This window comes from Rhinolophus ferrumequinum, chromosome 14 (genome assembly GCF_004115265.2).
Source record: "Rhinolophus ferrumequinum isolate MPI-CBG mRhiFer1 chromosome 14, mRhiFer1_v1.p, whole genome shotgun sequence".
Lineage (NCBI taxonomy): Eukaryota > Metazoa > Chordata > Mammalia > Chiroptera > Rhinolophidae > Rhinolophus > Rhinolophus ferrumequinum.
The window spans coordinates 61,106,516-61,129,977 of NC_046297.1; the positions used below are offsets into that span (position 1 = coordinate 61,106,516).

The 23,462-nt window shown below is 44.4% G+C and overlaps 1 protein-coding gene across 1 annotated transcript in view; it reads left to right on the forward strand.

Moving 5' to 3' along the window:
- The window catches only part of FER1L6 (fer-1 like family member 6), a 138,208-nt gene that overhangs the window by 16,072 nt on the left and 98,674 nt on the right, over window positions 1–23,462 (forward strand). The window contains exons 2-3 of the mRNA XM_033126834.1: window positions 16,329–16,411; window positions 22,108–22,228. Of these exons, the coding sequence (XP_032982725.1) occupies window positions 16,329–16,411; window positions 22,108–22,228 (204 nt within the window). The remainder of the gene's footprint in view (window positions 1–16,328; window positions 16,412–22,107; window positions 22,229–23,462) is intronic.

Consider the following 23,462-nt stretch of genomic DNA (forward strand, 5'->3'; position numbering starts at 1 on the left):
TGGGGATAATGAGGGCTCCTCTGGGGGTCTTGAAGGAGGCTACCTCACGAACTACTGTCTAACCTGCTCAGTCCTCACCTGTCAAACCTTCTCCCCAGCGCCCTGCCCCACACTGGGGATCAGCCTTCCTCCCTCGGTGTTTTGCACACCTCTGTCTGGCCTGCAGGTGTTAACGTCCCAGCCTTCCCCAGGAAGCAGTCTCGTCTCAGGCCTCCTTTCGCGCCCAGTATCTTGTCTGAAATACAAAGGTGCTTAGTAGAGTAAACCGAACCTTCTTTCCTTTCCTGTGGTGCCATCAAGAAGTGCAAGAGGAAGGGACCAAGGGCAGTATGTCAGTTTCCTAGGGCTGCCATAACAAATTACTGCAAACTTGGCAGCATAAAAGAATAGAAACGTACTCTCTCATCCGTTTTGGAGGCCAGAAGTCTGAAATCAAGGTGCTGACAGGACCACGCTCTCTCCGGAGGCTCTAAGGGAAAAGCCTTCCTGCCTCATCCAGCTTCTGGTGGCCCCGGGCGTTCCTGGACTGTGGCCACATCACTCCAGTCTCTGCCTCTGTCTTCACATGGCCCCTCTGTGTGTCTTATCCTTTTATTTGTCTTATTAGGGCACTTGTCATTGGATTTATGGCCCACTTGGGTAATCCAGAATGATTTCATCTTGAGATCTTTAACTTAATTACATCTGCAAAGACTTTTGTTTTGTTTTGTTTTGTTTTGCAAATAAGGGCACATTCAGTTTCCAGAACATGGATATCTCTTTTTTTGGGGGCCACCATTCAATCCGCTATGGGCAGCGATTTCAGGGGCAAAATGCCTTCTTGTAATTTTATTCATCTTTCTTCTTTATCAACTTGATATCTTTGAAGCAGCATCAGAACACAAGTTCCAGTGAAATGTCACAGAGTGGAGGCGGCAGGCTGGATGGCCTGAGAGTACAGGCTCTGAGGTCACATGGCCTCGATTCAAATCCCAGCACGTACCAGCCGCTCTGTGGCTCAGTTTTGCCATCCGTACATTGGGCATAATAACAGTGCCTACCTCTGAGAGCTGTTGTTGGACTTAAATAGGATTCTTGTGAGAGCATCTAGAACTGTCCCCAAGTAAAATACTCAATACATGTTTTTTATTATTATTATTATTATTATTATTATTATTATTGGTATTGGTATTAGTATCAGTGAACAATGAAAACTCAGTACAAATGGGCTGGGGATGGTGAAAATGAGTGGATGGCTGGATAGTGGCTAGAAAGCTCCCCCGGCTTTGGCACTGTCTGGAGCTAGGGCTCTTTTGCATCTTGACCTACCTGTGGCCACCTGACATGGAATAAAACACATTGGTGGCCCCTCCTCTCAGGACCTATTCTGAACTGCTGTGTTTGCTGATTAGAGTCTTGGGCTCTGGCGGCCACGCCAAGCAGAGGACGCAGAATTTCAGAGATAGGGAGCTGCTGGGTAGACACACGCAGAAAGGGCATTTCCTAAGAGGCACCGCCCCTCGGGATGGGGCAGCCTGCCACCCACTTCACGGGGCCACTGCACTCTAGACAGGAGCCTTTCTCCTCCCAAGACTTGTGCCGGATGCTGCGCCTCCTGCCCTGCTGACCTGCCTCGGGTCCGAGAAGTTAGTGAGGACCTGTGCTTCTGGGCACAAGCCGGAGCCCTTGCTGGTTAAGGTGAGGCCCATGCTCTGTTTCTTGGTGCTGAGCTCCACCCACGCCTTCTGTTGCAGTCTGAGCCCTTGGAAGCCCTTGTTGATGCTCTCCTCTGCTTGTTCTTAGAGACCTGGGCCATCATGGGGGAGGTCCCAAACAGAGCACAACGACACTGGATTTCAGCAACAGATTGCTGTGTGGCTGTAGGCAAGTTTCTTAGCCTCTCTGAGCTGTGGTGTTCAACATCTGGGAAGTGAGGCTTGCACAGTACTTGACTCTTATTAGGTGCTTGAAAAAGTGTGACTCTGATTGACATTTGCGAAGTAGCATAGAGTGGAAGTCTGACAGGCCCGAGTTTGATTGCACCTTACGGCTATGGAACCTTAGTCAGGTGACTTAACCTTTTAGACTTCAATTTCCACATCTGTAAAAGAGGTTGAACACTTCAGTGGTTGTCAGGATGATTAAATGAAAAAAAATGTATGTAAAATCTTTAGTCCAATGCCTGGCTCATCCTACATGCGTAATGAACAATAGCTATTATGACTTTGAATAATGATGCTAAATCATACAATGAATAAGTTGTACATTGTACCATGGCTAACTATACTGGCTCAGTCCCATGTGGTTTAGGAGGAAAAGCATTCAGCTAGTGGTAAGGAGACCTGGCTCTGTCCTCAGCTTGGCCAATTTGTAGCTGAGTGACTTTGAGCAAATTGCTTAATCTCTCTGAGCCTCAATTTTCTTGTCTTAAATAAGAATAATAGGAGCTATTTTCTTTCACTTGCCAGGAGCTCTTCTAAGTGCTTTACATATATAAACTCACTTAATCCTCATCACTCTATGAGTTAGCTATTATTTGGTGCCCAATCTACAGATGAAGAAATGGAGGCATAGAGAGGTTATGTAGTTTGCTGCAGTGCACACAGATTACAAGCTGTAGAGGCCAAAGTTAGGCCTGAACCTTTTTTTTTAGCCAGTGTTATGGAAATACCACCAGTCTGCGTTCCTTCAAAGAGCTTCTGTACTCATGTATGGCTAAGTGCTTGGGGGAGGGTAAAATATGTTACAGATAGAACATGCAGTCACTATTTATCTCCTTGGGCTTTGTCTCCATCCCTCTCTGTTTAATGTATGTGTCATTTGTCACCGTATAAATTGGGTTTTTAAGCAAGTTTATATAATGTTTATACGTCAGTTCAATATATAGATTTCTCCAGTTCTGATTTTGCTCCTCTAGTAGACTGGGGATCAGTGAGAACTTCCTCACTGTTTGTGTGGAACCATCTTTACTGAGAGTCTCCTGAGTTTGGGGCCCAGGATTAGGCATGACTTTAGACCCCATCTCTTTGGCATTTCCAAGTTGAGACTGAGAGGGACAGACCTGGGACAGCTCTGCATGTTTGGGATTCCACACATTTGAACCCTGAAGCTCAAAGGACAGTTGCTCCTGGACCAAGAGTGCTTCCCATCTGAGAGCCTCACACTCCAGCTTTTGCAAAAGTAATTTCACAGGAAACTGAGTAGAGCCCTCAAGAACATCCTGGTTGAGTGAGGGAGAGACAGTTCGATGGGATTCTATTGTTTCTGCCATCCTGGAAGTCTCACACAGATGGTTCCCTTGAGACAAGCTGTTCTATGAAGCCTCTCCAAAATGCCTTCAGAATGGTTTGATTGCAAGTGTTGGAAGATGAACCTTCAGATTTCGTTTCCTTCTATGCAGGTCATCAGTGAAAACTGAAGCAATGATTTTCTTCTTTTTTTTTTTTTTTTTTTTTTTTTTTTTTTTTTTTTTTGGATATCATGTCTGCGGTGTGGGTGACTGGAAGCTATTTGTGATTGAATTGAGTTGCCTCATTTTATTTCAAGTTTTGACTGATTCGAGGGCTTCGTTCGACTGCACTAATTAAAGTTTGTGCTCTTAGAACTCATCAGCTTGCGTGAAGTACAGTAGCCCTCCTCTTGTTGCAGAAGCCATTAAGGAACTCAACCAGATAAAATCCTTTGCAGGTTGTATTTGAAATATCGTAGTCTTTCATTTTAAGCATCGAACACTTTTGCTTCTAACAGATGTGAATTTCATTTTTCCTTTCTAAGTATGCAGAGATAAGTAGTTAGGCGATCATATTTAACCCCTTGGAGCAGTTTACGTAATGTGCAGGAGTTCTGAAGGAAGGAGAAAGTTCTTTCGGGATGATGGATGCAGGGTATATCTGTTATCAGAGTGAGCCTGGCCAGGGTTTGGACAGGTGGGTGTCGGAGTCCATGTTTGCTGAGGTCTTAGCATTCCTGGAGGGTAAACAATGGACAAATGGACACCCAGAGTCGCAGCAATTTCAATAAACAGATATATGACATTGATCTGGTTCCTACCTTTTTCTGGGTCTCAGTTTTCCTATCTGTTGAATGAGTAGGTTGATCTTAATTAGTGGTTTTCAAACGTAAAAAATTCATTCATTAATTACATGAATTCCTCAATATATAAAACAGATAAAAATGGATGCCCTCAGGTTGAAGGGGTCGGGCAGGGGTGGCGCAGGCAGATGGGGCCATCTTGTCACCTACCTCCTCCCATCCCTGAACCCACGGGCAGACACCTGGACTTGAAATCATTGATAATCCCTCCTGTCAAGTTTCTAGAATTTTTCTTCCAACCCCTACTGTCGCTCAAAATCTTTTCCCTAGTTGTTCTGCCCAAGTATAGATATGGAAATGGTTTCATATTTATTATTTCACCTCTTCCTAACCAAAATTACATAGTTCTATTATGATTCACTTGGAACTGTTTTGTCTTGGAGGAACTAATATAAATTCTCATTTCCCCTTGTTGCATGTTTTGGGAATGGTTGTGGTCATCAGTCTACTGAGGGGTAAGGTAGTGAGCTAGCTTGTCAGTTGACAGAGTTTTATGTATTTTATTAAACAAACACCTCTTGAGTACCTACTATGTGCAAAACACTAAAGATATGCCACACCTCGCCTAATGAGAGGAGAGACGGACACATAAGCAATATATGAGACAACCGGCTTCACTGGCTTAGGTTACAAATAAGTCATATTGTTTTTTACCATTCAAAGTAATTACTGGAGCAAGTTAGAAGAACGTTCAGCTTGTCTTTCGTGACGGTGTGCCTTCCTATTCTTAAATTCCTCTGGAAGCACACAAAGCAGTTTTGCTTTCAAATACCAGACAAAGAGACAAGATCGGGCCATTTGTAATCACAGGTTTTGCTCCTGTCACTCAAAACTATATTTTTATTGAAAAGGAATCCTTCTTTGATAAAGAATGGTCCTAGGGCTTCGTCAGGCGATAACACCCTGGTTTGTACTTGGACGCTCAGCCATTTCGGTACCAAGACCATCGAGCTGGGAGGGGCTTCAGCCTGATCCACACCCTGGACCGGCACTAGCTTTCCCCAAGACCATCTAGTCTTGGTATGGGCACTGGTCACCAATCCAGACTCATTTATCCTCATGGTGAATCTCCCTCCCATCCTGGGGTTCTTTGTTTTTCTTCCTGCCAGTGAACCTTAGTCAGTGAGAAACATAGTCCATCAGAATATTTCTAATAACATTGGACTTCAAAAGAGTCTCCGTCCCTTTCCTCCAGGTAACGCCCAGGCGCGAGGTTTCACCTGACTAAATACCCGGCCCCAACTACAAGGGAGTGGTCCAAGGTGTGGGGAGAGGAGAAGATCAGATCCCTAGGCAGGGAGAGCATGAAGTACCCCTGTTGAACCCTTCGATGGCTTCCTATTGCTTTTAGGACAAAATCTAAGTCACTGCTCCAGGGCTCGAGTTCCTGCTTGGTCTGCCTCCTGCCCACCTTTCTGGCCTCGTTGCTCTCCTCTCTTTCCATCTATTCTTTGCTCCAGGCTTGCAGAGAGGGGTATTTTTTAATACTGCATTCACTTTTGCCTTCAGGCTTTCAAGCTTGCTGTTCCTTCTTTCTAGAACCCTGACAGAATGGAGAGGGATATTTTTAAATGCCATCTCTGGGGTTGGGCAGTAGAAGAGTGTTTTCCACCGCCTGTGGAGAGAACAGAATGGTGAAGTCCCATGTGGACCTCCTGTCTCAGCATGGTGCCACAAGGCAGACACCTTGCAGAAAAGAGCCAGGTGCCATTTGGAATGCTGCCAACCCCGAGTTTCACCACGCCCCTGCCAAGCCTGTCACCCACTGTTGCTCCAAGGCTTCGTGTCCCTCTACTTCCCACTGTCAGCATTTTGCTGAAAGCACATCCTCTATCCTCTTGCAACTTCAGGTAGCTATTGAAGCATTCAAGTTTTCTTTTGGTTGTGTGTCAAACACCCAACCAAAGTTACACCTGAACCTCTATATACTTTGAAAAAAATAGTGACTGAAATAGTTGGGTAGTTAGGAAACTGGTGAATTCCTCATCCCCAGAGATATTCAAGTGATATAGTAGGTTGAAGTTAATGGAGATAGGTGTAAAGGAATTCATACATCAGACGGAGTGATGGTTGATTTTTAAGAAACTTTATAGCTCTGAGATGTTATGAATTTCCAGAAGATTAGGCAGAGTATATAGATTTTTCATCATTCTGCCCTGTTTTGGAACCTCAGAGAAACCTGACAGATATGGGGAAAAAACAAAACAAAAACCACTCCTTAGAATAAGGCAGTAGGGTAACTACTGTAGCCCGAGGGGTTATTTTCTCAGATCTGATTTTGTATCTCTTGATAGGAGGTTTGTTGGGATTTTTCATTCTTGGAAAGACCCTTAATACCTCTAGGTATTCAGAGGGAGGTTCCATGAGTATCTGTGTACATACTATTCCCCTTGTCTGCTTATCCAGTCTGAACTCTGTCTATACCCCCAAGTGATCTGTCTTAGTCAACTTGGGCTGCTGTGATAAAAATACCATAGGCTAGGTGGCTTAGACAATAAACATTTATTTCTCACAGTTCTGGAAGCTGGAAATTCCAGGGTACTGCCAGATCCCGTGTCTGATGAGAACACTGTCTGATGAGTGTCTGAGAGCACATGGCAGAGAGAGAGCGAGCGAACCAGTCCTTTATTTCCCTTATCAAGGCACCAATCTCATCCTGAGGGCTCCACCTCCATGACCTCATCCAAACCCAGTTACCTCCCAGAGTCAAATACCATCACACCTGTAATTAGGACTTCAACATGTAGATGTCGGGGGGACCCAGACATGTAGTCCATACCACTGCCTAATCTCTCCAAGTCAGTTTCTCCTCTTTAAACTGAGACTAATATCATCTCTTCTCAAGTTTGTGGTGGTCATTCAATGAACTGTCACATGTAAAGAAATCTGACTCATAGTAGTTACTGAATACACATTCATCCTTTCCACTTATCTCTTCTCCACCGCCCAGGATCTTATTCCTCTTTTAAGACCAAATTAGAGTGTCACCTCCTCTGGAGGCCTTCCTTGATTCTTCTTGGCCCGTGTCAGTTATTCTTTCCTCCATTCTCTTCGAAGAGCCCTTGGTACTAACCCTTGGAAGCATTGCTCATTTGTGCGTATCACAGTACACCCACATTGTAAGTGTCTCTAAGACTAAGGACACGGTTGGATTTATTTCTGTTTACCAGGCCTAGCACAGTGCTGGGGACAAAAGTAGGCTCCATATCCTTTTGTTGAATTGCCACCTAAGGGACAGGTGGTAGAGGAAAAAAACCAAACAATAAAAGCTATTTAGACATGATGAGGAAAAAAAAAAAGGATGCATTAGAAAAGGGAGTGATTTTAAGAAATGGATGGAGACCAAGGCTGGGTGACAGCCAGAGATGAAGCACCATTCGATAGAATCCAAATGGTTTATCAGGCCTCAGAGAATAATTTCCTCTCTCTCCGCCTCTCTAAGGCAAGTATTAGGGCAAGGCTTGGCAACTGACATTTTATTCTCTCTCTAATTATGCTCTCAGTCTTGAAATTGCCTAAACTGTTGTTTCTCTGCTATGATGCATTTTTGAAGAGAGCCCAAGAACTTCCAGTGAATTCTTGTGGAGCTTAATATATGCATGCTCTACCTGTCCATCTATCTGCTCACGTGTCCAATAGTCACTGAGTGCTGCTACGTACCAGGCGTTATGCTAGATGCTGAAGGTGTAGATGTAAATAGGCATCATTGCTGCCATCAAAGGCTCAGTATCTAATAAAGGAGAATGATCTTTTAAATGTAACTGTTCTGATTCATGTGATAAATGCTATAATAGAGGTAAGAACAGAGTGCTGATGGAATCCAGAAGAATGTTCCTCCTTGCAAAACTGGAGAAACCATCACATAAAAGGACGTAGTTGAACGGGACCTAGAAGATAGATTTGGGTGTTGACAGATGGAGATGGGAGAAGTCACCTTTAGTGGAGAGCCTGGAGTGAGAAAGGGTTCATGGGAGACGAATTCAGGAGGAGCTGTCCATTGGGCTGGAGTACAGAGTTTGGGGGTGTCAAGTGCTTGACTGGTGAGCTGAGGCTGTATTGTGGAGAGCCCTAAGGGGCGTTCGTGGAATGTCGATCCTGATTTTTCATTTAATTGACACGTGCAAGAAGATATAGCACTTTAGTGTTTTCAAACAGAATGTTGCATCTTTTTTCTCATTTGATCTTCACAACAGCCCTCTAATAGAGGCATAACTTATCCTTCCTTTTACAGATGAAGAAACTGAGGCACAGAAAAGTTAAGGATTTGCTCAAGGTTATGTAATTAGCAGGTAGCTGAGCTGATACTCAAAGCCAGGACTTTGGATCCCAAAATCTATACTTTTAAAAAATTAAACATTTTGTTGAATCATGACATATACACAGAAAACTACAAGCAAATCATAAATGTATGACTTGAAAATTTTTCACAAAGTGGATATAACAAATAATAATCTCTAAATCAAGTTGGGGAAGTTCGACTTCTTCCCAATATTACATTTTCCCATTCACAATTGTGGAATATCACTCCATTTATTTTATTTTGTAATTTCCAATGTAGAGGTCTCGCTCATACTTCTTAGATTGATTCCTTAGTTTTTGAATTTTTGATGCTATTATAATTATAATAGCTTTTATTTATAATTTCAGTTTATAATTCTTTGTGTTTGGTACAGAAAGGTACAATTGATTTTTGTATATTGACCTTGTTTCTAGATGTCCTGCTACATTCACTTATTAATTCAGGTTGTCAAACTTTATTGAACTCGTACAGTGTTGAATAGAAGAGGTGATAGTGAACATTTTTGTCTCTTTTTTTTTTTTTAATCTTAAAGGGCAGTCTTTCAATATTTACTATTGCTATGATAGTAACTCTAGGATTTTCATAGATATTCTTTATCATATTAAGGAAGTTCCCTGCTCTTCTAGTTTGCAAAGATGGAAGGAGAGAGGATGGAAGCAGAAAGACCAGTTAGGTATGACGTAGGACAGGAGCAGTGTGGATACAGAGCTGGAAAGCATGGGAGTCATGTCCTAGGTCCTCTGTATCCTGAGTGGTTCTTACTTGATCACAGCTCACCTCATAAAAGTTTTAAAAAAGAAAAGGACATGAAAAGTTGCCGGGGTTCTCTTTCTCTCGGTGTCCCCAAAAGTGTTCTTTTAGATGTTACTTGATGTTTTGTGATAAGGTGTGGTCCAATTCATTTGGGAAAATCTGAACACTGCATTACCCTCTTAGAGAATCACAATGAACATCAACGTATTAAAGGCTCTGAGAATCCTATAGCAAAGATAGTTACTTAATTGAATACAGGAGCTGTTCAATGTCCATGACACCAAAACATGAGGTTTAGAAGGAATTTCATAGACCTTCTCTTTTCCCGTGATAGAATTTAATGATTCTCGCTTGTAACAAAATCTGTTGTATGTCATTGTATCGGTATCCTTGAGGCTATAATCATACCCTTCTCTTTCTCCCTTATGTTCAAAACTCATTGAGAAATAGACCTAGGCATCAAATAGAGATCAAAACATCCCCTTTATTGCTGGCAAAGCTAGATTGGAGTCCAGGTTTGTTTTTAAATACTTCACTGTGGAGCAGATGGACTCACCCACCCAGTTGCATGGCGGAGAAGCCCTGCCTCAGTAACTTACTTCCATTTGGCAGTAGGAGCAGAAAGTAGAATATAAATGTTCTATGGAAAAGTCGGCCCAAACAAGGGAAGATGGCGTTAATCCTGCTCAAGAGGAATGTCAACCAATGAATGCCACACTCTTATCATTGTGCCGAAAGATAATCAATGACTATGTGGGAAGAGAAAGGTTTGAGGGGTAAAGAAAAGCAGAATACCTAAAAGGGTGGGAGTTTGAAGGCTTGCTTATGCTGGGATACAGGGAGAGAGAGCTGCTTGTTTCAATGCTGGGAATCTGCCTATAGTCTATTTTTGGCTGAGAGGTTGATTTTTTTGTCGTTAGGAGAACAGAGATCAGGGTTCTAATCAGCTTGGATATAAAGAGGGTGGAATAGGAAAAATGAACATTTTCTTTGGGTTTGGGGAGGATCCAGCATTCCTAATGGTCCTGAGTCATTGGCACCACCTGCCAATATTTGTTTCTCTATTTTCCTTGTACTCTAACCAACCTAGTCATGTGCTGATCTTAGCTACAGAGGAGGAGGAACAAGAGAGGATGGAGGCCAGTGGCCAGAGGTTGAAAAAGGCTTTCTCAACCCTTGGAAGATGGCATCAGTGGTGGGCACTGTCGGGGTGCTGCAGGGTGGGCGAGATCCATGGGAGTAGAATGTCTCCATTTCCCCGGGGCAGTCCTAGAGCAGCACCCTCCTACTCTCTTGCCCTTGAACATTTGGCAAGGATCTCGGAAGGGCTGTGAGAGGCTGGCTTAACCTGGGCTGGCTCCACACGATGTGGCTCTGAATTGTCCCTGAGACACGCTTGATTCAGAGAAACTACAGGAGCACGGATTCTTTAGCAGCCTGGGAGGTCCATTTCCTAGACTCAGCTGACTCTCTCAGGTGAAATATCCAGGTTCTCAATGACAGTCTGTTGAGTTGGTGACATCTGAATCTCATTATGATGGCCAGTGGGGCTGGAATGTAGAAAATGAGGAACCTAATAGAGAAACATCCACTGACCTCAATGAGGTAAGAGATTCCAAATCACAGGGGGCAAGTGCGAACTGGATCCCCATGAGATTGGGAGTCAGTGCCCCTTCTACTCAGGCCATTGCTTGGGACGCTTTGGACTGCGTTCAGCCAAGATTTGGCTGATCCTATGCATAAGTCAACTAATTCTGTGGGCTCTTTGCCAGGATAGGGATTGAATGGAAGAGGAGCTGGGGTGGAAAGGAGTTGGGATTGGACGATAAAATTCATTCAGCTTACTGAAATATGTCCACCAAGTATTCTGAATTTCCTGTTTCATTGTTCCTTTTGGTTAAAAACTTATCTTTAGAACTTTCTTTAAAAAAATAAAACCTTCTCTTTGAGAAGACAGCTCGTTGGCAGTAATTACTTAACCACCAGTGTCTGCAATCCTGCTGTACATTAGAATTACTTCGGTAACTTTGAAAACTACTGGTCCTTGGCCCCACTGCTGACCAATGAAATCAGATTCTTGAGATGGGATCTGATCGTAGCCTGGGGGATGGTTTTAGAAAGCTCCCCATATGAGTCTACTGTGCAGCCAAAGTTGAGCATCATTGCCCTAAAGAAATAGGATATTGAACAGGTAAGTTGTGATCGTGGGGAGAGAGGAAAAAGGGTTTCAGAGTCTTGACAAGGTAGGATGTCACATAGATTTATATTGAACAATCTTCCAGCAAAACCCAAGTTATAGCCGTTTCTATGTTTGGGTGGTTTGCTTTTATGAATTTATCCCAGTCTTATAAAGAAGATGAGTACACAGATGGGATATTCCCAAAAAGGTATTTCCCAGAAGGCAACTGGGAATTTATCCAAGGCTCTTTAGATAACCCCAGAATGGTGATAAAACTTGGTTTTGCTAGTTTTTAAAATAGACCTGATTATATGCAAATTTATTTTTGGATAAGAGATTTTATTAATATATATACAATTTATCTTTTTAGTTCATAGGAGTTTTCACATAAAGAAATTCACATATCAGCCAAATTTGAAAAGGTACTGGGTGTTAAGACTCTGGGTTTGGAGGGAGAGGTGCACAGGTAACCTATATCCTGTGCCTTCTTAGGTGGGGAGGAGAGCAGTGGGGGCCCGGACTGGTCAGGCCCTTGAACACAATTAACTTAGTGTTTGGCTGCCTGGCCTGAGCGACTTCTAATCTACACTGAAGGTAGAAAAGGTGTTTTCAGCAGGGGAATCTGGTGGCACATGGACACCCCGACTGAGAGCCATTTCCTAATCCTGGCTCACTGAGCCGTGGACATGACATTATATGAGCTTTTTTGCAGGGCTCCTACCAGTTCAGCATGAGGGCTCAATGAGGTCGTGTATACGAGGTCTGACAATTAAGACTGTGAACTTGTTGCAATGGCGTTGCTAAGCTTTTTGATATCAGAGGGATTATTCATTATGAATTTGTACCAACTGGACAAACACTTAACCAAGTTTACTATTTGGAAGTGCTGAAAAAGCTTTGTGAAAAAGTTAGATTACCTGAACTTTTCACCAACATTCATGGCTCTGCATCACGACAATGTGCCAGCTCACACGGCGCTGTCTGTGAGGGAGTTTTTAGCCAGTAAACAAATAACTGTATTGGAACACCCTTCCTGCTCACCTGATCTGGCCCCCAATGACTTCTTTCTTTACCCGAAGATAAAGAAAATATTGAAAGAAAGATATTTTGATGATATTCAGGACATCAAGGGTAATACAATAGCAGCTCTCATGGTCGTTCCAGAAAGAGTTCCAAAATTGCTTGAAGGGTGGACTAGGCACTGGCATCAGTGCATAGCTTCCCAAGGGGAGTCCTTCAAAGGTGACCATAGTGATATTCAGCAATGAGGTATGTAGCACTTTTTCTAGGATGAGTTTGCGAACTTAATTGTCTGACCTCCTATAGCACGCTGGGGTGAAAAGCAGAGTTAACTTTATTGCCAATTTCCACAGAAGAGGAACCAGAAGCTCAGAGAGTCCATGCCAGCCCCAGTGACACAATTAGAAAGTATATAGATGAAACCCAAACTCCAGTGCCAGGCAGCTGCGTCCGCGGTGGTGCGGACCCTGGGGTTCCACGGGGACTGAGGCCACCACAGACAGATATGCTGCAGCAAGTCTGACACATGCACTGTTTAATACTCTTGTTGTTTGGATACAGATATCGGAGTCATGGTAGCTTCACCCTGAGGAGACCAGGTTGGTATGGGGGTTTCTGTGTTTCTCACCTTATCTTGGGGTGGCCCTGGGAGGAGATTCAGTAGTAGATTCTAAATCTGACAACCCCATCCATTTCATGGAGTGGGAGGATTCCTATGCTGGAATCCTGGGCAAATGGAGAGAGGGGTGTGATGACAATTGCCCTGGAGACTTACCAGGTAAGTCTTCCTGATTTACTGGCTGATCCCAATTTATCGGCCTGACAACCTCTCGTTTGTAAAAATGGATCATGAAAGCATGTACCTGGTGGTATTTTATGGAATCCTACGAGACAATGTGTGTAAAATGGTGTTGCTGGCACATAGCGAATGTCAATACATGTGTAAAAATTTTAAGCTAACTCAGGGAAATATTGCAGGATGTTCCCTTGTCACCAACGTTGCAATTATTTGTAGCATGTTTCGCAATTTACAAGCATTGTTTCCTATTTGAACGTCACCTGTGAATTAGGTTGAAGAAGTGTCCTTGTGTCCCATGTGACTGAAACATCCTCATCTGGGTTAAGCATCCAGCCCCAAATGCTAGCGCTAACGAGTTGATTTAAACTGGCCCCTGAGCTGAGTCTCGTGTCACCCATTTACTCTCTACTGCCCACCCTCTCAGTGGCATGATGGTTCTGGCTGGTGAGTTGTGTATCCTCTCTACTGCAGACGTCATGGGGCTGAGGAGGAGAAATCAATTTTCATCAGGAAGGCTTTTCATGCTCAGAGTCAGGCTGGGAGTGCCCTTGATGACTGACTCAGGGTTTCGGGCAAACAACCTTGTGTGTTTGTGAAACAAACATCAACCCACCCCAGAGAGCTGAACTGGTTGTAAATCCTTCGGGCAGTTCCTCTGCGGGGGATCTGAGCTGTGTCTGCAGCAGGCTTTCTCAGCACTTGGTTCTTCTCCAAAGCAATGAAAACCCTCTGAAAGTGACTCCAGGCATCAGACTCGTTTACATTTTTTTAGTTGCCTCTAGGGGACGGCAGGGCCACGAGCTCTTGGTTTCGGAGGGCCAGGGGTGCCCATCTGTAAGAGGTGGGACATCTCTCCCTCCTCTCCTGTCACGGCAGCCACGTCGGGCATGCCCCTGTGCCCTCAGTGCCTCAGTCCCCAGCTGCCTAGTGGGAGATTCGGAATGCTTAGGCCACTGGTGAGGAGTCTGTTCCTAAAGGAACCTCATGTCTCCATCTGGTAGATACTGTCATTTAATAGCAGCGACTTCCTATCTGCAGAAGGAAGACACTCAGTCTTTTCAAGTAGCCTGCAGAGCCCACTGGTCAGGTTCCCGGGAACGTCAGATTCTGCCTCTGAAATGAGCACAGCAGTGAGGCGTTGGCGTCCCCGTGGCAATTCAGAGTTTGGACAGTACTGGTCTTGGGCCCTCTGCTCGGTAACTCCCCGTTGAATGCAGGATAGCAAGAACTTATACTGGAAGTTTCCTTTAAGACATTTCAGACAAAGGCAATCTCCCTTGTGCATGTTTTCCTGAGATTCCTGGGAGACTTGGAATGATGTTCTTATCACAGGATGATGCCAAATCAAAGAGGAAACTATGCTACCTCTGAAGAGGGTATTTTTTTTTCCTTTTGTAGCACTTTTTATATACTAGGCACTGTCCTGGGCACTTTGCTTACTTCGCCTCATTTTATTCTGACAACAGTCCTATAAAGCAATCACTTTATTATTACTTCCCTTGTACTCATAGGGAAACTGAGGCTCAGAGAGGTATGGTGACTTGGCCAATCCATCCATATCTGGGTGGTTCAAGAACCCATTTTTTTCCCTTCTACTGTATCTCAGGGTCTCAAAGGGCCCCTCAGGTTGCTCCCCCGCCCTTTCTGATGTTTGTCCTCTCTATAGCAGCCTAGATCAGTGGTCCTCAGACCTTTTCCTTGTATTTCTCTAGGGACAGGGAACTCACCCCTGCTTAGTGCAGTCCATTCCACGGTTCAGTCAGCATTAATATAGAGGGGTTCTTAATTGTTCATCTGGCTCAAAGCAGGACATAAACAGAATAAACAGATGAATGAATGAGTGGAAATGTGTCTCCTAGTCATTTCTGCTCATTGGTCTGATCCAATCCCCTAGAATAATAAGAAAAACGAACGTTTATTGAGCAACCAGTATGTTCCAGGGACCATGCTAAATGCTTTATATTTGTTATCTCATTTTACCCATGAAGACCCTGAAGTGTAGAAAGGTTAAGTGACCTCTGCCAGGTTGGCAGTTTAGAATCCAGGCAAGTGTGGAGTCCCTGATTTTAGCCAGTGCACTCCACCCCACATAAGTCATAACTATGTGAGCAAAATGGAACTCCTTCATGGCCCTACCACTTTTGTTGCATTGCTGTGGAACTGCAAACACTCATCGAGAGGGTTTGAGTCTTTGTTACTCTCTTCCCTCCTCTTCCAGTCTTTTCTTGTTCCTCCTCCCGTTTCCTCCACCGGCTGCCCCACCAGACTTCCAGCCTGAAGGCCAGGACTCTCCTCCACCCTGTGGGCTTCCATTTTTCCACACAGAGCCAGCTGCTCTTCAGTCCTTTAACGCCAGAAGGGGATTCTCTCGGGACGGTGGTAAAGTGTCGGGATACTCCTGTTGTCTGTTAGAGACAGCAGACTAGGGCCTTTTCCTGGGAAGAGAAGGAGGCCCCCAGATGGCTTCCCGCTCACGGCCAATAATAACAATTATAACAGTAGCTGACATTCGGGTCACATACCACGTATCAGCTTAGCTGTGCCCTTGTGGTGTGACCTCAGTAAATCCCAGGGCTTCTGGACCTTAGAAATGGTCCGACAGCCTGTTTCTGGGTAGGTGTTCACGCTGCCCAGGGGAACCAGCCGGCTCAAGGCCAAGACGTGGTTAGAGCCTGGGCTCTGCCATCACACAGACCTGGGTTCCTGGTAGCTGGGACACTTAGGAGATGTGTGACCTTAGAAACATTACCTACCCTCTCTGGGCCTTGGCCACTCATCTGTAAGATGGATAGGAGAGGGTTGCTACATTGACATCATGATTGAATGATGTCATTTGTTTTGCATGCCTGGCACAGGTAAGTAAGGAGAATTAGAGACATGCCAGCTAGTGCTGTTGGTATTAGGATTATGCCTCATGTAAGTGCAATTGCAGGTGGACCTCATGATTTCTTTTTTTCCCCACACGATTTTTGTTCAGGTGGGGTTTTCATGCTTTCTGCCTAAGGAGCACTGTCTGGATCACTCGTTGGGTCATCCTGACTGACACTTGTCTTTTGATTCCCATCCTAAGTGGATGAGGAGGCTGGTTGGTTTCCAGAACTCTGTGTGTGTGTGTGTGTGTGTGTGTGTGTGTGTGTGTTTTCCTAACATGTCTGAAGGACTCAAAATTACTATTACTGTGTTGTTTAATGTTTTCTTTTTTTCAGAAAGGGGATGTTTGGGCTGAAGCTGAAGAAGAAGAAGAAGAAAGCAGAGAAGGGGTTAATCCTAGCCAACAAAGCTGCCGAAGGTGAGGCTTTTGGGTGGGGGAGGAGCTGACTGCTACCATGGGGCTCTGGGCTCAGTTCGCCTCACAGAGTGGACCCCTCCTTGGCTGAGAACGGGGTTCACTCTCCACAGGGGTGAGTGGGAAACGTGTTGCCTGCTGGGTCTTCCAGACCCTGCTGATTACAGGTGTGGCCCAAGGCCACCTGCCCAGAGTGACGGTCCATCTAGTCATTGGAGCAAACAGAGGCACGTGGACACCAGCTGGGCTGTGGATGGGGAAGAAGCAGAGACTGGACTCGGGTTCCCATGTCTGTTCTAATTTGTCTGTGGCCCAAAATAAGTCACTCAGCGACTCCGAATCCCAATTTCTCCCTTTGTTCAAATGGACATGACATGGGTTGCAGGGCTGACCTGTCATGGCCATTGGCAGGATCAAGTGAGACTTTGAAAATAGTGAGCATAGCAGCTGCTATGGGGGAGGCTTTGCATATATTGTCCCATTTAACCCCTCCATCGTCTTCCCAGAAGGTGTTGTCCTACTTTTATAAATGAGGTTACAGAGATGCAGAGGGAAAGACCAGATGCCCGAATTTGCAGGGCCCAGTAAAAAATGAAAATGCAAAGCCATTGTTAAGAAATTGTAAAGACTTTCTATATGGTGATAACAGAACATTAAGCCACATGCGCCAAGGTCCTTTTCATCACAGGAGCCCGTGTGGCTGCTCAGACCCTTGAAGCCTGACCTCCGTGGCAGGCACAGAGCCCGGAAGCAAACACGTTGGGAGGTAAATCCAGGCTGTCTGACTTTCTGCCCTCTGAATGGGCGACTTCCTTTACCAAAAGAACAAAGCCCGAGTGTCAGTGTGAACTGTGCCCTCAGAGGCCAGGCTGGCATCCAGTAGACATTTACGTGTGTTGAATCAAATGGAGTCAGCTGCTTCCCATGGACGGGTCTGGCATGGTCCCCCAGAGACTTCTGCTGGGTGGCCCTGACAACAGCCAGTTCTAGGCTAGCTTTCTGGACATTTCTAACTCCAAATGGTGGAGTGTAGCTGATTTATTTTTACCCCTCCTCTCTCCTGGTGTGGGGCTCCTTCGCCTTTCACTGCTGTCCCCTGCAGGCGTCCTGTATGCCCCACTTAACTCCACTCCTTGCCCTCAGGTAAAACCTAATCTTACAGTAGAAAACTGTGGAAACCCAGTCATATTAAAGTGTTGACAATAAAAGTGTTGATTCAGAGTGATCTGGGATGCAATGGGAGAGACATTACATTTTAAATGGGGACAAGGCTTAAAGCTAAATAGAAGTACTTGTCTATTTAGTCAAATTGAAGGTATCGGAGTGTGTGGAAAAGGCTTGGGGTCTTTCCTGATGTCCTCGAAATTATGACACTGGGGACACATGCTTGAATAAGGCACAGTCCTTTCCTTCAAGGACCTTATGAAAAATAATAATATCTATGACACATTTTCTAAGCCCCGGCTGCTTTCTACTTGACAGACATCATTTGTTACTCTAAAATGCAGATTCCTTTGTCCCTGTCTTATAACAGAGGTTCAGAGAGGGTGAGTGGCTTGCCCACTGTCACACAGCTTGTAAGTGGAGAAGCTGGCTCCTGATCCTCAGTCCGTCTCACACCAGAGCCTGGGCTTTGCTACTGCATGGGTCGGCCTCCATTTAGGAGCTTGTACTCACAGCACAGGGGAGGAAAGAACAAGCTGGCAGAGGTGCAGGGCAGCCAACCACAGGCATTTCAGAGGGGCTGGCTCCTGAGGCTCCTTCTAATTAGTCTTCAACCCACAAAGCAAACAGGGCGGAGGGAATCAGGCCCCTCCTAGAAAGTAAATAGCGCCCATCCTGCTGGCCAGGGGCTGACAAAACAAAGTCCATAGGACTGAGTAGATGGTTGGTCTTTCTTGAAAGTTAGGACTTTTCTGGGTGAAATGTGTCAAGATTCTCAAAGTCAGTGTATATTTTGAGGCATACTGGTTATGCCTTAATTTTCTAAAACTCCAGTTATCTTAACTCTTCCATTAATTTACCCAACAAACAGTTATTGGATACCTCCCGTGATTATCCATTCATTTACCTACTCAACAAATAGTAATAAAAATGTCTGCTGAGTGTTGGGTGCTGTGCTAGGTTCTGGATGTGTAATTGTGAACACTGGATAGTCTAAAACGGGGCAGCTCTGTGCAGAACTCTTCTGTTTGCCCCTCCAGACCTATTCTGTACCCTTCTCCATCTGTTCTCTGTGCCAGGAGGCTGACTATGGATGCATGACCCAGGTCCCTTCCCCAATGGGGTGCCCCAGCAGGAGGTCTGAGAGAAGGAGGAGAGTGAGGTCTGGATCTGTGGTTTGATGTGTCCTTCTACTGAAGGATGGCTGCTACTCCTTGTAGGGACCTGATTTCTTCTAGGCTCTGGTAACGGCTCTTTCTCCTCATTTTGGGGGCCTCCAAATACTAACAGATTGGCTGCTGTGAGCCCCAGACAGCTGCACAATCCTTTGTGGTTTTCCTAAACCCACGGCTTTGTAAAAAAAAGAAAATGGTCCTGTTCTGGATGGTCCATCTGTTATCTGTTGGCGCCCTGATGAGGTAACTGCATTACAAGTTGAGAAAAGTGGCATAACGAAAATAGCATGCGGAAAGGGAGACTACTGGGGAATCTGTTTCAGCGGTCAGAGAGGGGTTCTCTGGGGAGGTACCACTTAAGCTAGAACTTCAAGGAAATGAAGGAGCCCACCAGGAGGTGGGCAGGGAGAGCAGCTGAGGCAGAAGGATGTGAAGACAGATTCCAAGCAGGAGAGAGGCTGTTAGGGTAGAAGAAACTGAAATAGGCCTGTATGACAAAAAAACAGCGGCAGCAGGGACAAAGGGACAGGTGAGCCAGGAGGAGGAGACAGAAGCCAGGTAAAGCAGGACATCAAAGTCATAAGTGGACTAAGGATGGTGGAAAGCCAAGAAGGGGTTTTAAAAAGAGAAGCAAGAGGATGTGAGTTTTTTAGGAGGTCACTCTGGATGCTCTATGGTGAATGGAATGGACAGAACTCAATGAATGAATGAATGAATGAATGTATGAATGAATGAATGAATGAATGATGAATGAATGAAAGAAAACTATAAAAGAAGCTTTAGTTGACTGCCTTTTTACCTCCGGGCCTGACTCACCCTGGAGAATGTAATGATGAATGATGAATGATGAATGAATGAATAAATGAAAGAAAACTATAGAAGAAGCTTTAGTTGACTGCCTTTTTACTTCCGGGCCTGACTCACCCTGGAGAGGGAGAGGCCCACGTTTGTTACTTACTCCTTCCATCCTCGGCGTCTAACCTAGCAGTTTCTGGCATATGGAAGGTACCTAAGAATGTTCACTGGCAACTTGAATCTATACCATTTGGTCCTCATCCTTGAGGTTTTTTAGTCAAGTAGGGGAAAGGCTTAATTTTATCCGGGTGCTTCAAGGAGCGCAATCGGGTACTGGTATTCCTCCTGCTGTCTCGGCAGGCTGTCTTTGTTTTTGTTTCCAGAGTGAGAGAAGAGTCAAAGGTGACTGCATGCATTCAGTCATCCTTTCTCTAACTACCGAACACCTACCAAGGCCTGTGTCCACCAGCTCCTGTGACACTATGGGATGCATTATGCCATCTGTCTTCTGACTCGGCCATGTTTTGCTTGGTTGCTGATTAAAATCAGAGAACAAAAATACATTAAAGCTAGAAGGTGGTTAGAGATTATTAAGTTGACAAGTTTACCAGTTGGGTCCCCTGGAGCCTGGAGTTCTGAGAAATGGCTTCAGGGTTGCCTGAAGAGGGTGGTGCCCATGCCCTATGGGAGGTGCCCTGCCTGGAATTCTACCCCGTGGCATGTAGAATAGCGTGGTATAAATGGACTTGTGTTATATAAACTTAGCGTAACATTACATTTATGAAAGGGTTATGTTGCTTTTGAAAGCTTTAAAACCTTTTTTTTTTTTTGTCCAGTTCTTTCATTTGATAAGCAAGGGGAAAAAAATGCCAAGTTATTCTGAGTAACTTGCCGAAGTCACCCAACTTGGAATCCACACAACTGAGCACCCACCGTGTACCAGGCAGGCACTGTGCTAGGGGCTATCCATGTTTTGTTTGCTTTTCCTATGAGCCCTATGGGGTAGATAACACTAGCTTTGCCTTGCTTTCTAGATGACGTAACCAGGGCTGAAAGAAGCTAAGTAACTTGCCCCCAATCTTAGAGTAAGAAAGTGGCAGAGCTGGGATTCGAACCCAAACTTTTTGGATTCAGGTCTTTGAACGACACCATGTAGTCTATTTGTATAGGAGAGTGTTCCATTCATTCTTTAGGTTTTACCAAAAAGCTGGTTGAGAAGTGGTTCTCAGGATTTGCTACATAACAGAATCACCTGGGGAATTTAAAAAATCTTTACATCAGGCAACATTCCAGATAGATTAAATCAAAATTCTTCCAGTGGGGAAAGAGGAGGTGAAAGGAATATGTTTGGTAGCTATTCATGGAAATTTTCTAAATAATTGTGTATCAGTTTCCTATGGCTGCTGTAACAATCGTGTTTTCCCGAAAATAAGACCTAGCTGGACAATCAGCTCTAATGCGTCTTTTGGAACAAAAATTAATGTAAGACCTGGTATTTATGATATTATATTATATTATATTAATGTTATACCTGGTATTATATTACATTATATTATATTATATTATACCCAGTCTTATATAAAAGTAAAAAAAGAGTGGGTCTTATATTAATTTTTGCTCCGAAAGACGCATTAGAGTTGATTGTCCGGCTAGGTCTTATTTTCGGGGAAACACGGAAGTACCACAGACTGGGTGCTTAAAACAACCTGCATTTATTCTCTCACAATAATAGAGCCCAGACGTCCACCATCAGTATCCCTGAGCCGATATCAAGATATCGGCAGGGCCCCAGTCTTTCAGGGGAATCTGTTTCTTGCTTCTCCTAGCCTCTGGTGGCTGCAGCATTCCTTGGTTTGTGACAGCATCTGTCCAATCTCTGCCTCACGGTCATGTTGTATTCTTCTTTCCTCCCTCTTTCTCACCCTTCTGAGGGAAAAGGTGACTGCAGTTAGGACCCCACTTTACAATCCAGGATAATCTCCTCACCTCAAAAGCTTAATTTTATCACATCTGCAAAGACCTTTTTCCAAATAAGGTCACATTTACAGGTTCCAGTGACTAAGACCCTATATCTTCGGGGAACATTATTTAACCTGCCTCACCAGGCTACTTGAAATTGGCCCTCAGACACAGGAATGGCCTTACCTGTGAACTTGCTCTTAGAAACCCAGAACTATTAAATCGGAATCCATTTTAACAGCTTCCCAGCTGATTCTTATGGACTTTCAATGTTGCTAATGAGGTTCAGGAGGAATAAATTACTTGTCTAAAGTCCCATTGTGGCAAGGTTATGACTTGAAATCATGCCGTTAAATTCACAAACAAGTTTTCTTTCCACAATATATGCACATCAATATACTCTTCTTTGGAAACAGAATATGCCTATTTTTAAAAAGTAAGATATGTGTCTGGTTTTTCTGCCAATCACATGTTAAATTTGACACTGGCAAAGACTGTCTTATGGTCTCCTGGTACCCCTGGCATAGTGCTGGATACAGACTCGGGGCTCAGATTGCTACTGTGTGTCCTATTGAACAGGGTTTTCTTTTTTTATATCTTCTCTAGATGGTCAAGGTGACGCAGAAGCACCACAGGAGGGGACTTCTCACCAGGAAGGACCAGGAGGAGAGTTGATTTATGATGATGCTTCTACCACTCCTGTCCCCTCAGCTCCTCCAAAGAGAAGGTACAATGCAGATGCAGACAGTGAGCACACATTTGCTGAGCACCTCTCGTGCCAGGTACCCCCACAGGCTCTGGGAGAACAGAGAATAGCACCCAGTCACATCTACGAAGAAGCACAGGTCTAAGGCAGGAAGACTGAGTGCTGTGTCCTCATGTCCAGCTTTCTCTACGGCAGTGCTGGACTCTTGAAACTGGTCAGCCTTCAGCAGGCCAGGGTCCTGGCTCTACCAGCTTTTAGCCTTAAGTACCCTGAGTTAAGGTGCTCATGTCCCTCATAGTTCAGGAATGACAGCAGCAACAGGAGAGAGATTCAAGAGCTGTCCCTTACCTACTCTTTAATTCATCAAAGTGCTAGATGTCTTAGCTTTGTATTTGTCCCAAATGAAAAGGTGATTCTTATACTACTCAACAAAAAGTCAGAACAAACTGGTCTTCTGCATGCGATTTGTGGTATCAGTTAGCTATTGACGTGTAACAAATAACCCCCCAAAATTTCGTGGCTTAATATAATATTCATTATTGCTCATGAGTCTATAGGTTAGCTGGGTACTTTTATTGATTCCAAATAGTCCCAGATACAACACTCATGTGTCTGTGGTCATTTGGCAGTTCTGCTGATTTTAGTCTGAGGGTTAGCTGGGGGTGCAATAGTCTAGGATTGCTTCAGCTGGTACCACTGGGCTCTCCTCCATATGGTATCAGGTCCTCCACTTTCAGGTGAGGAAATTAAGGCTAGCATCACAAAATTGGGGAGAACAAATTTTCTAATTCCCATCAGTCCAACTCCAAAGCCTTGATATTTCTGCTAGTTTCCTCTGTTCTCTACTGGATTCAATTATTGTCAGCAGAAATGGAATGAAGCCAGAGGAAAGATGGTATTATAAGAAGGCAAGAGAATAAAACTCAGTAGGAACTCAAGCGCAGCTCATTTCCTACCCGTTGCTGCTTCTATGGTTATAAGGATTTTTCGACTCTTTCTACTATTATCCAGTCTCTAAATTCCAGATGTTGCACATCTGTTTTCAATTATTTATGACTGTCCAGATGAATGAAATCTTCTGGAATGTGAAAGCTCGCTGAAATGGCATCTTGGTTGTTCCTAATGTTCTCTTTTACCAATTCTCTCAGAAGCAATCACAACACTCAGAATAGTTATAGCTCCCAAAAATGGCAAAGTGGTCCTGTGGGAAGGGTCAGACTGGAGGCAAGGGAAGTCCTATTCATGCTCAGTTCTG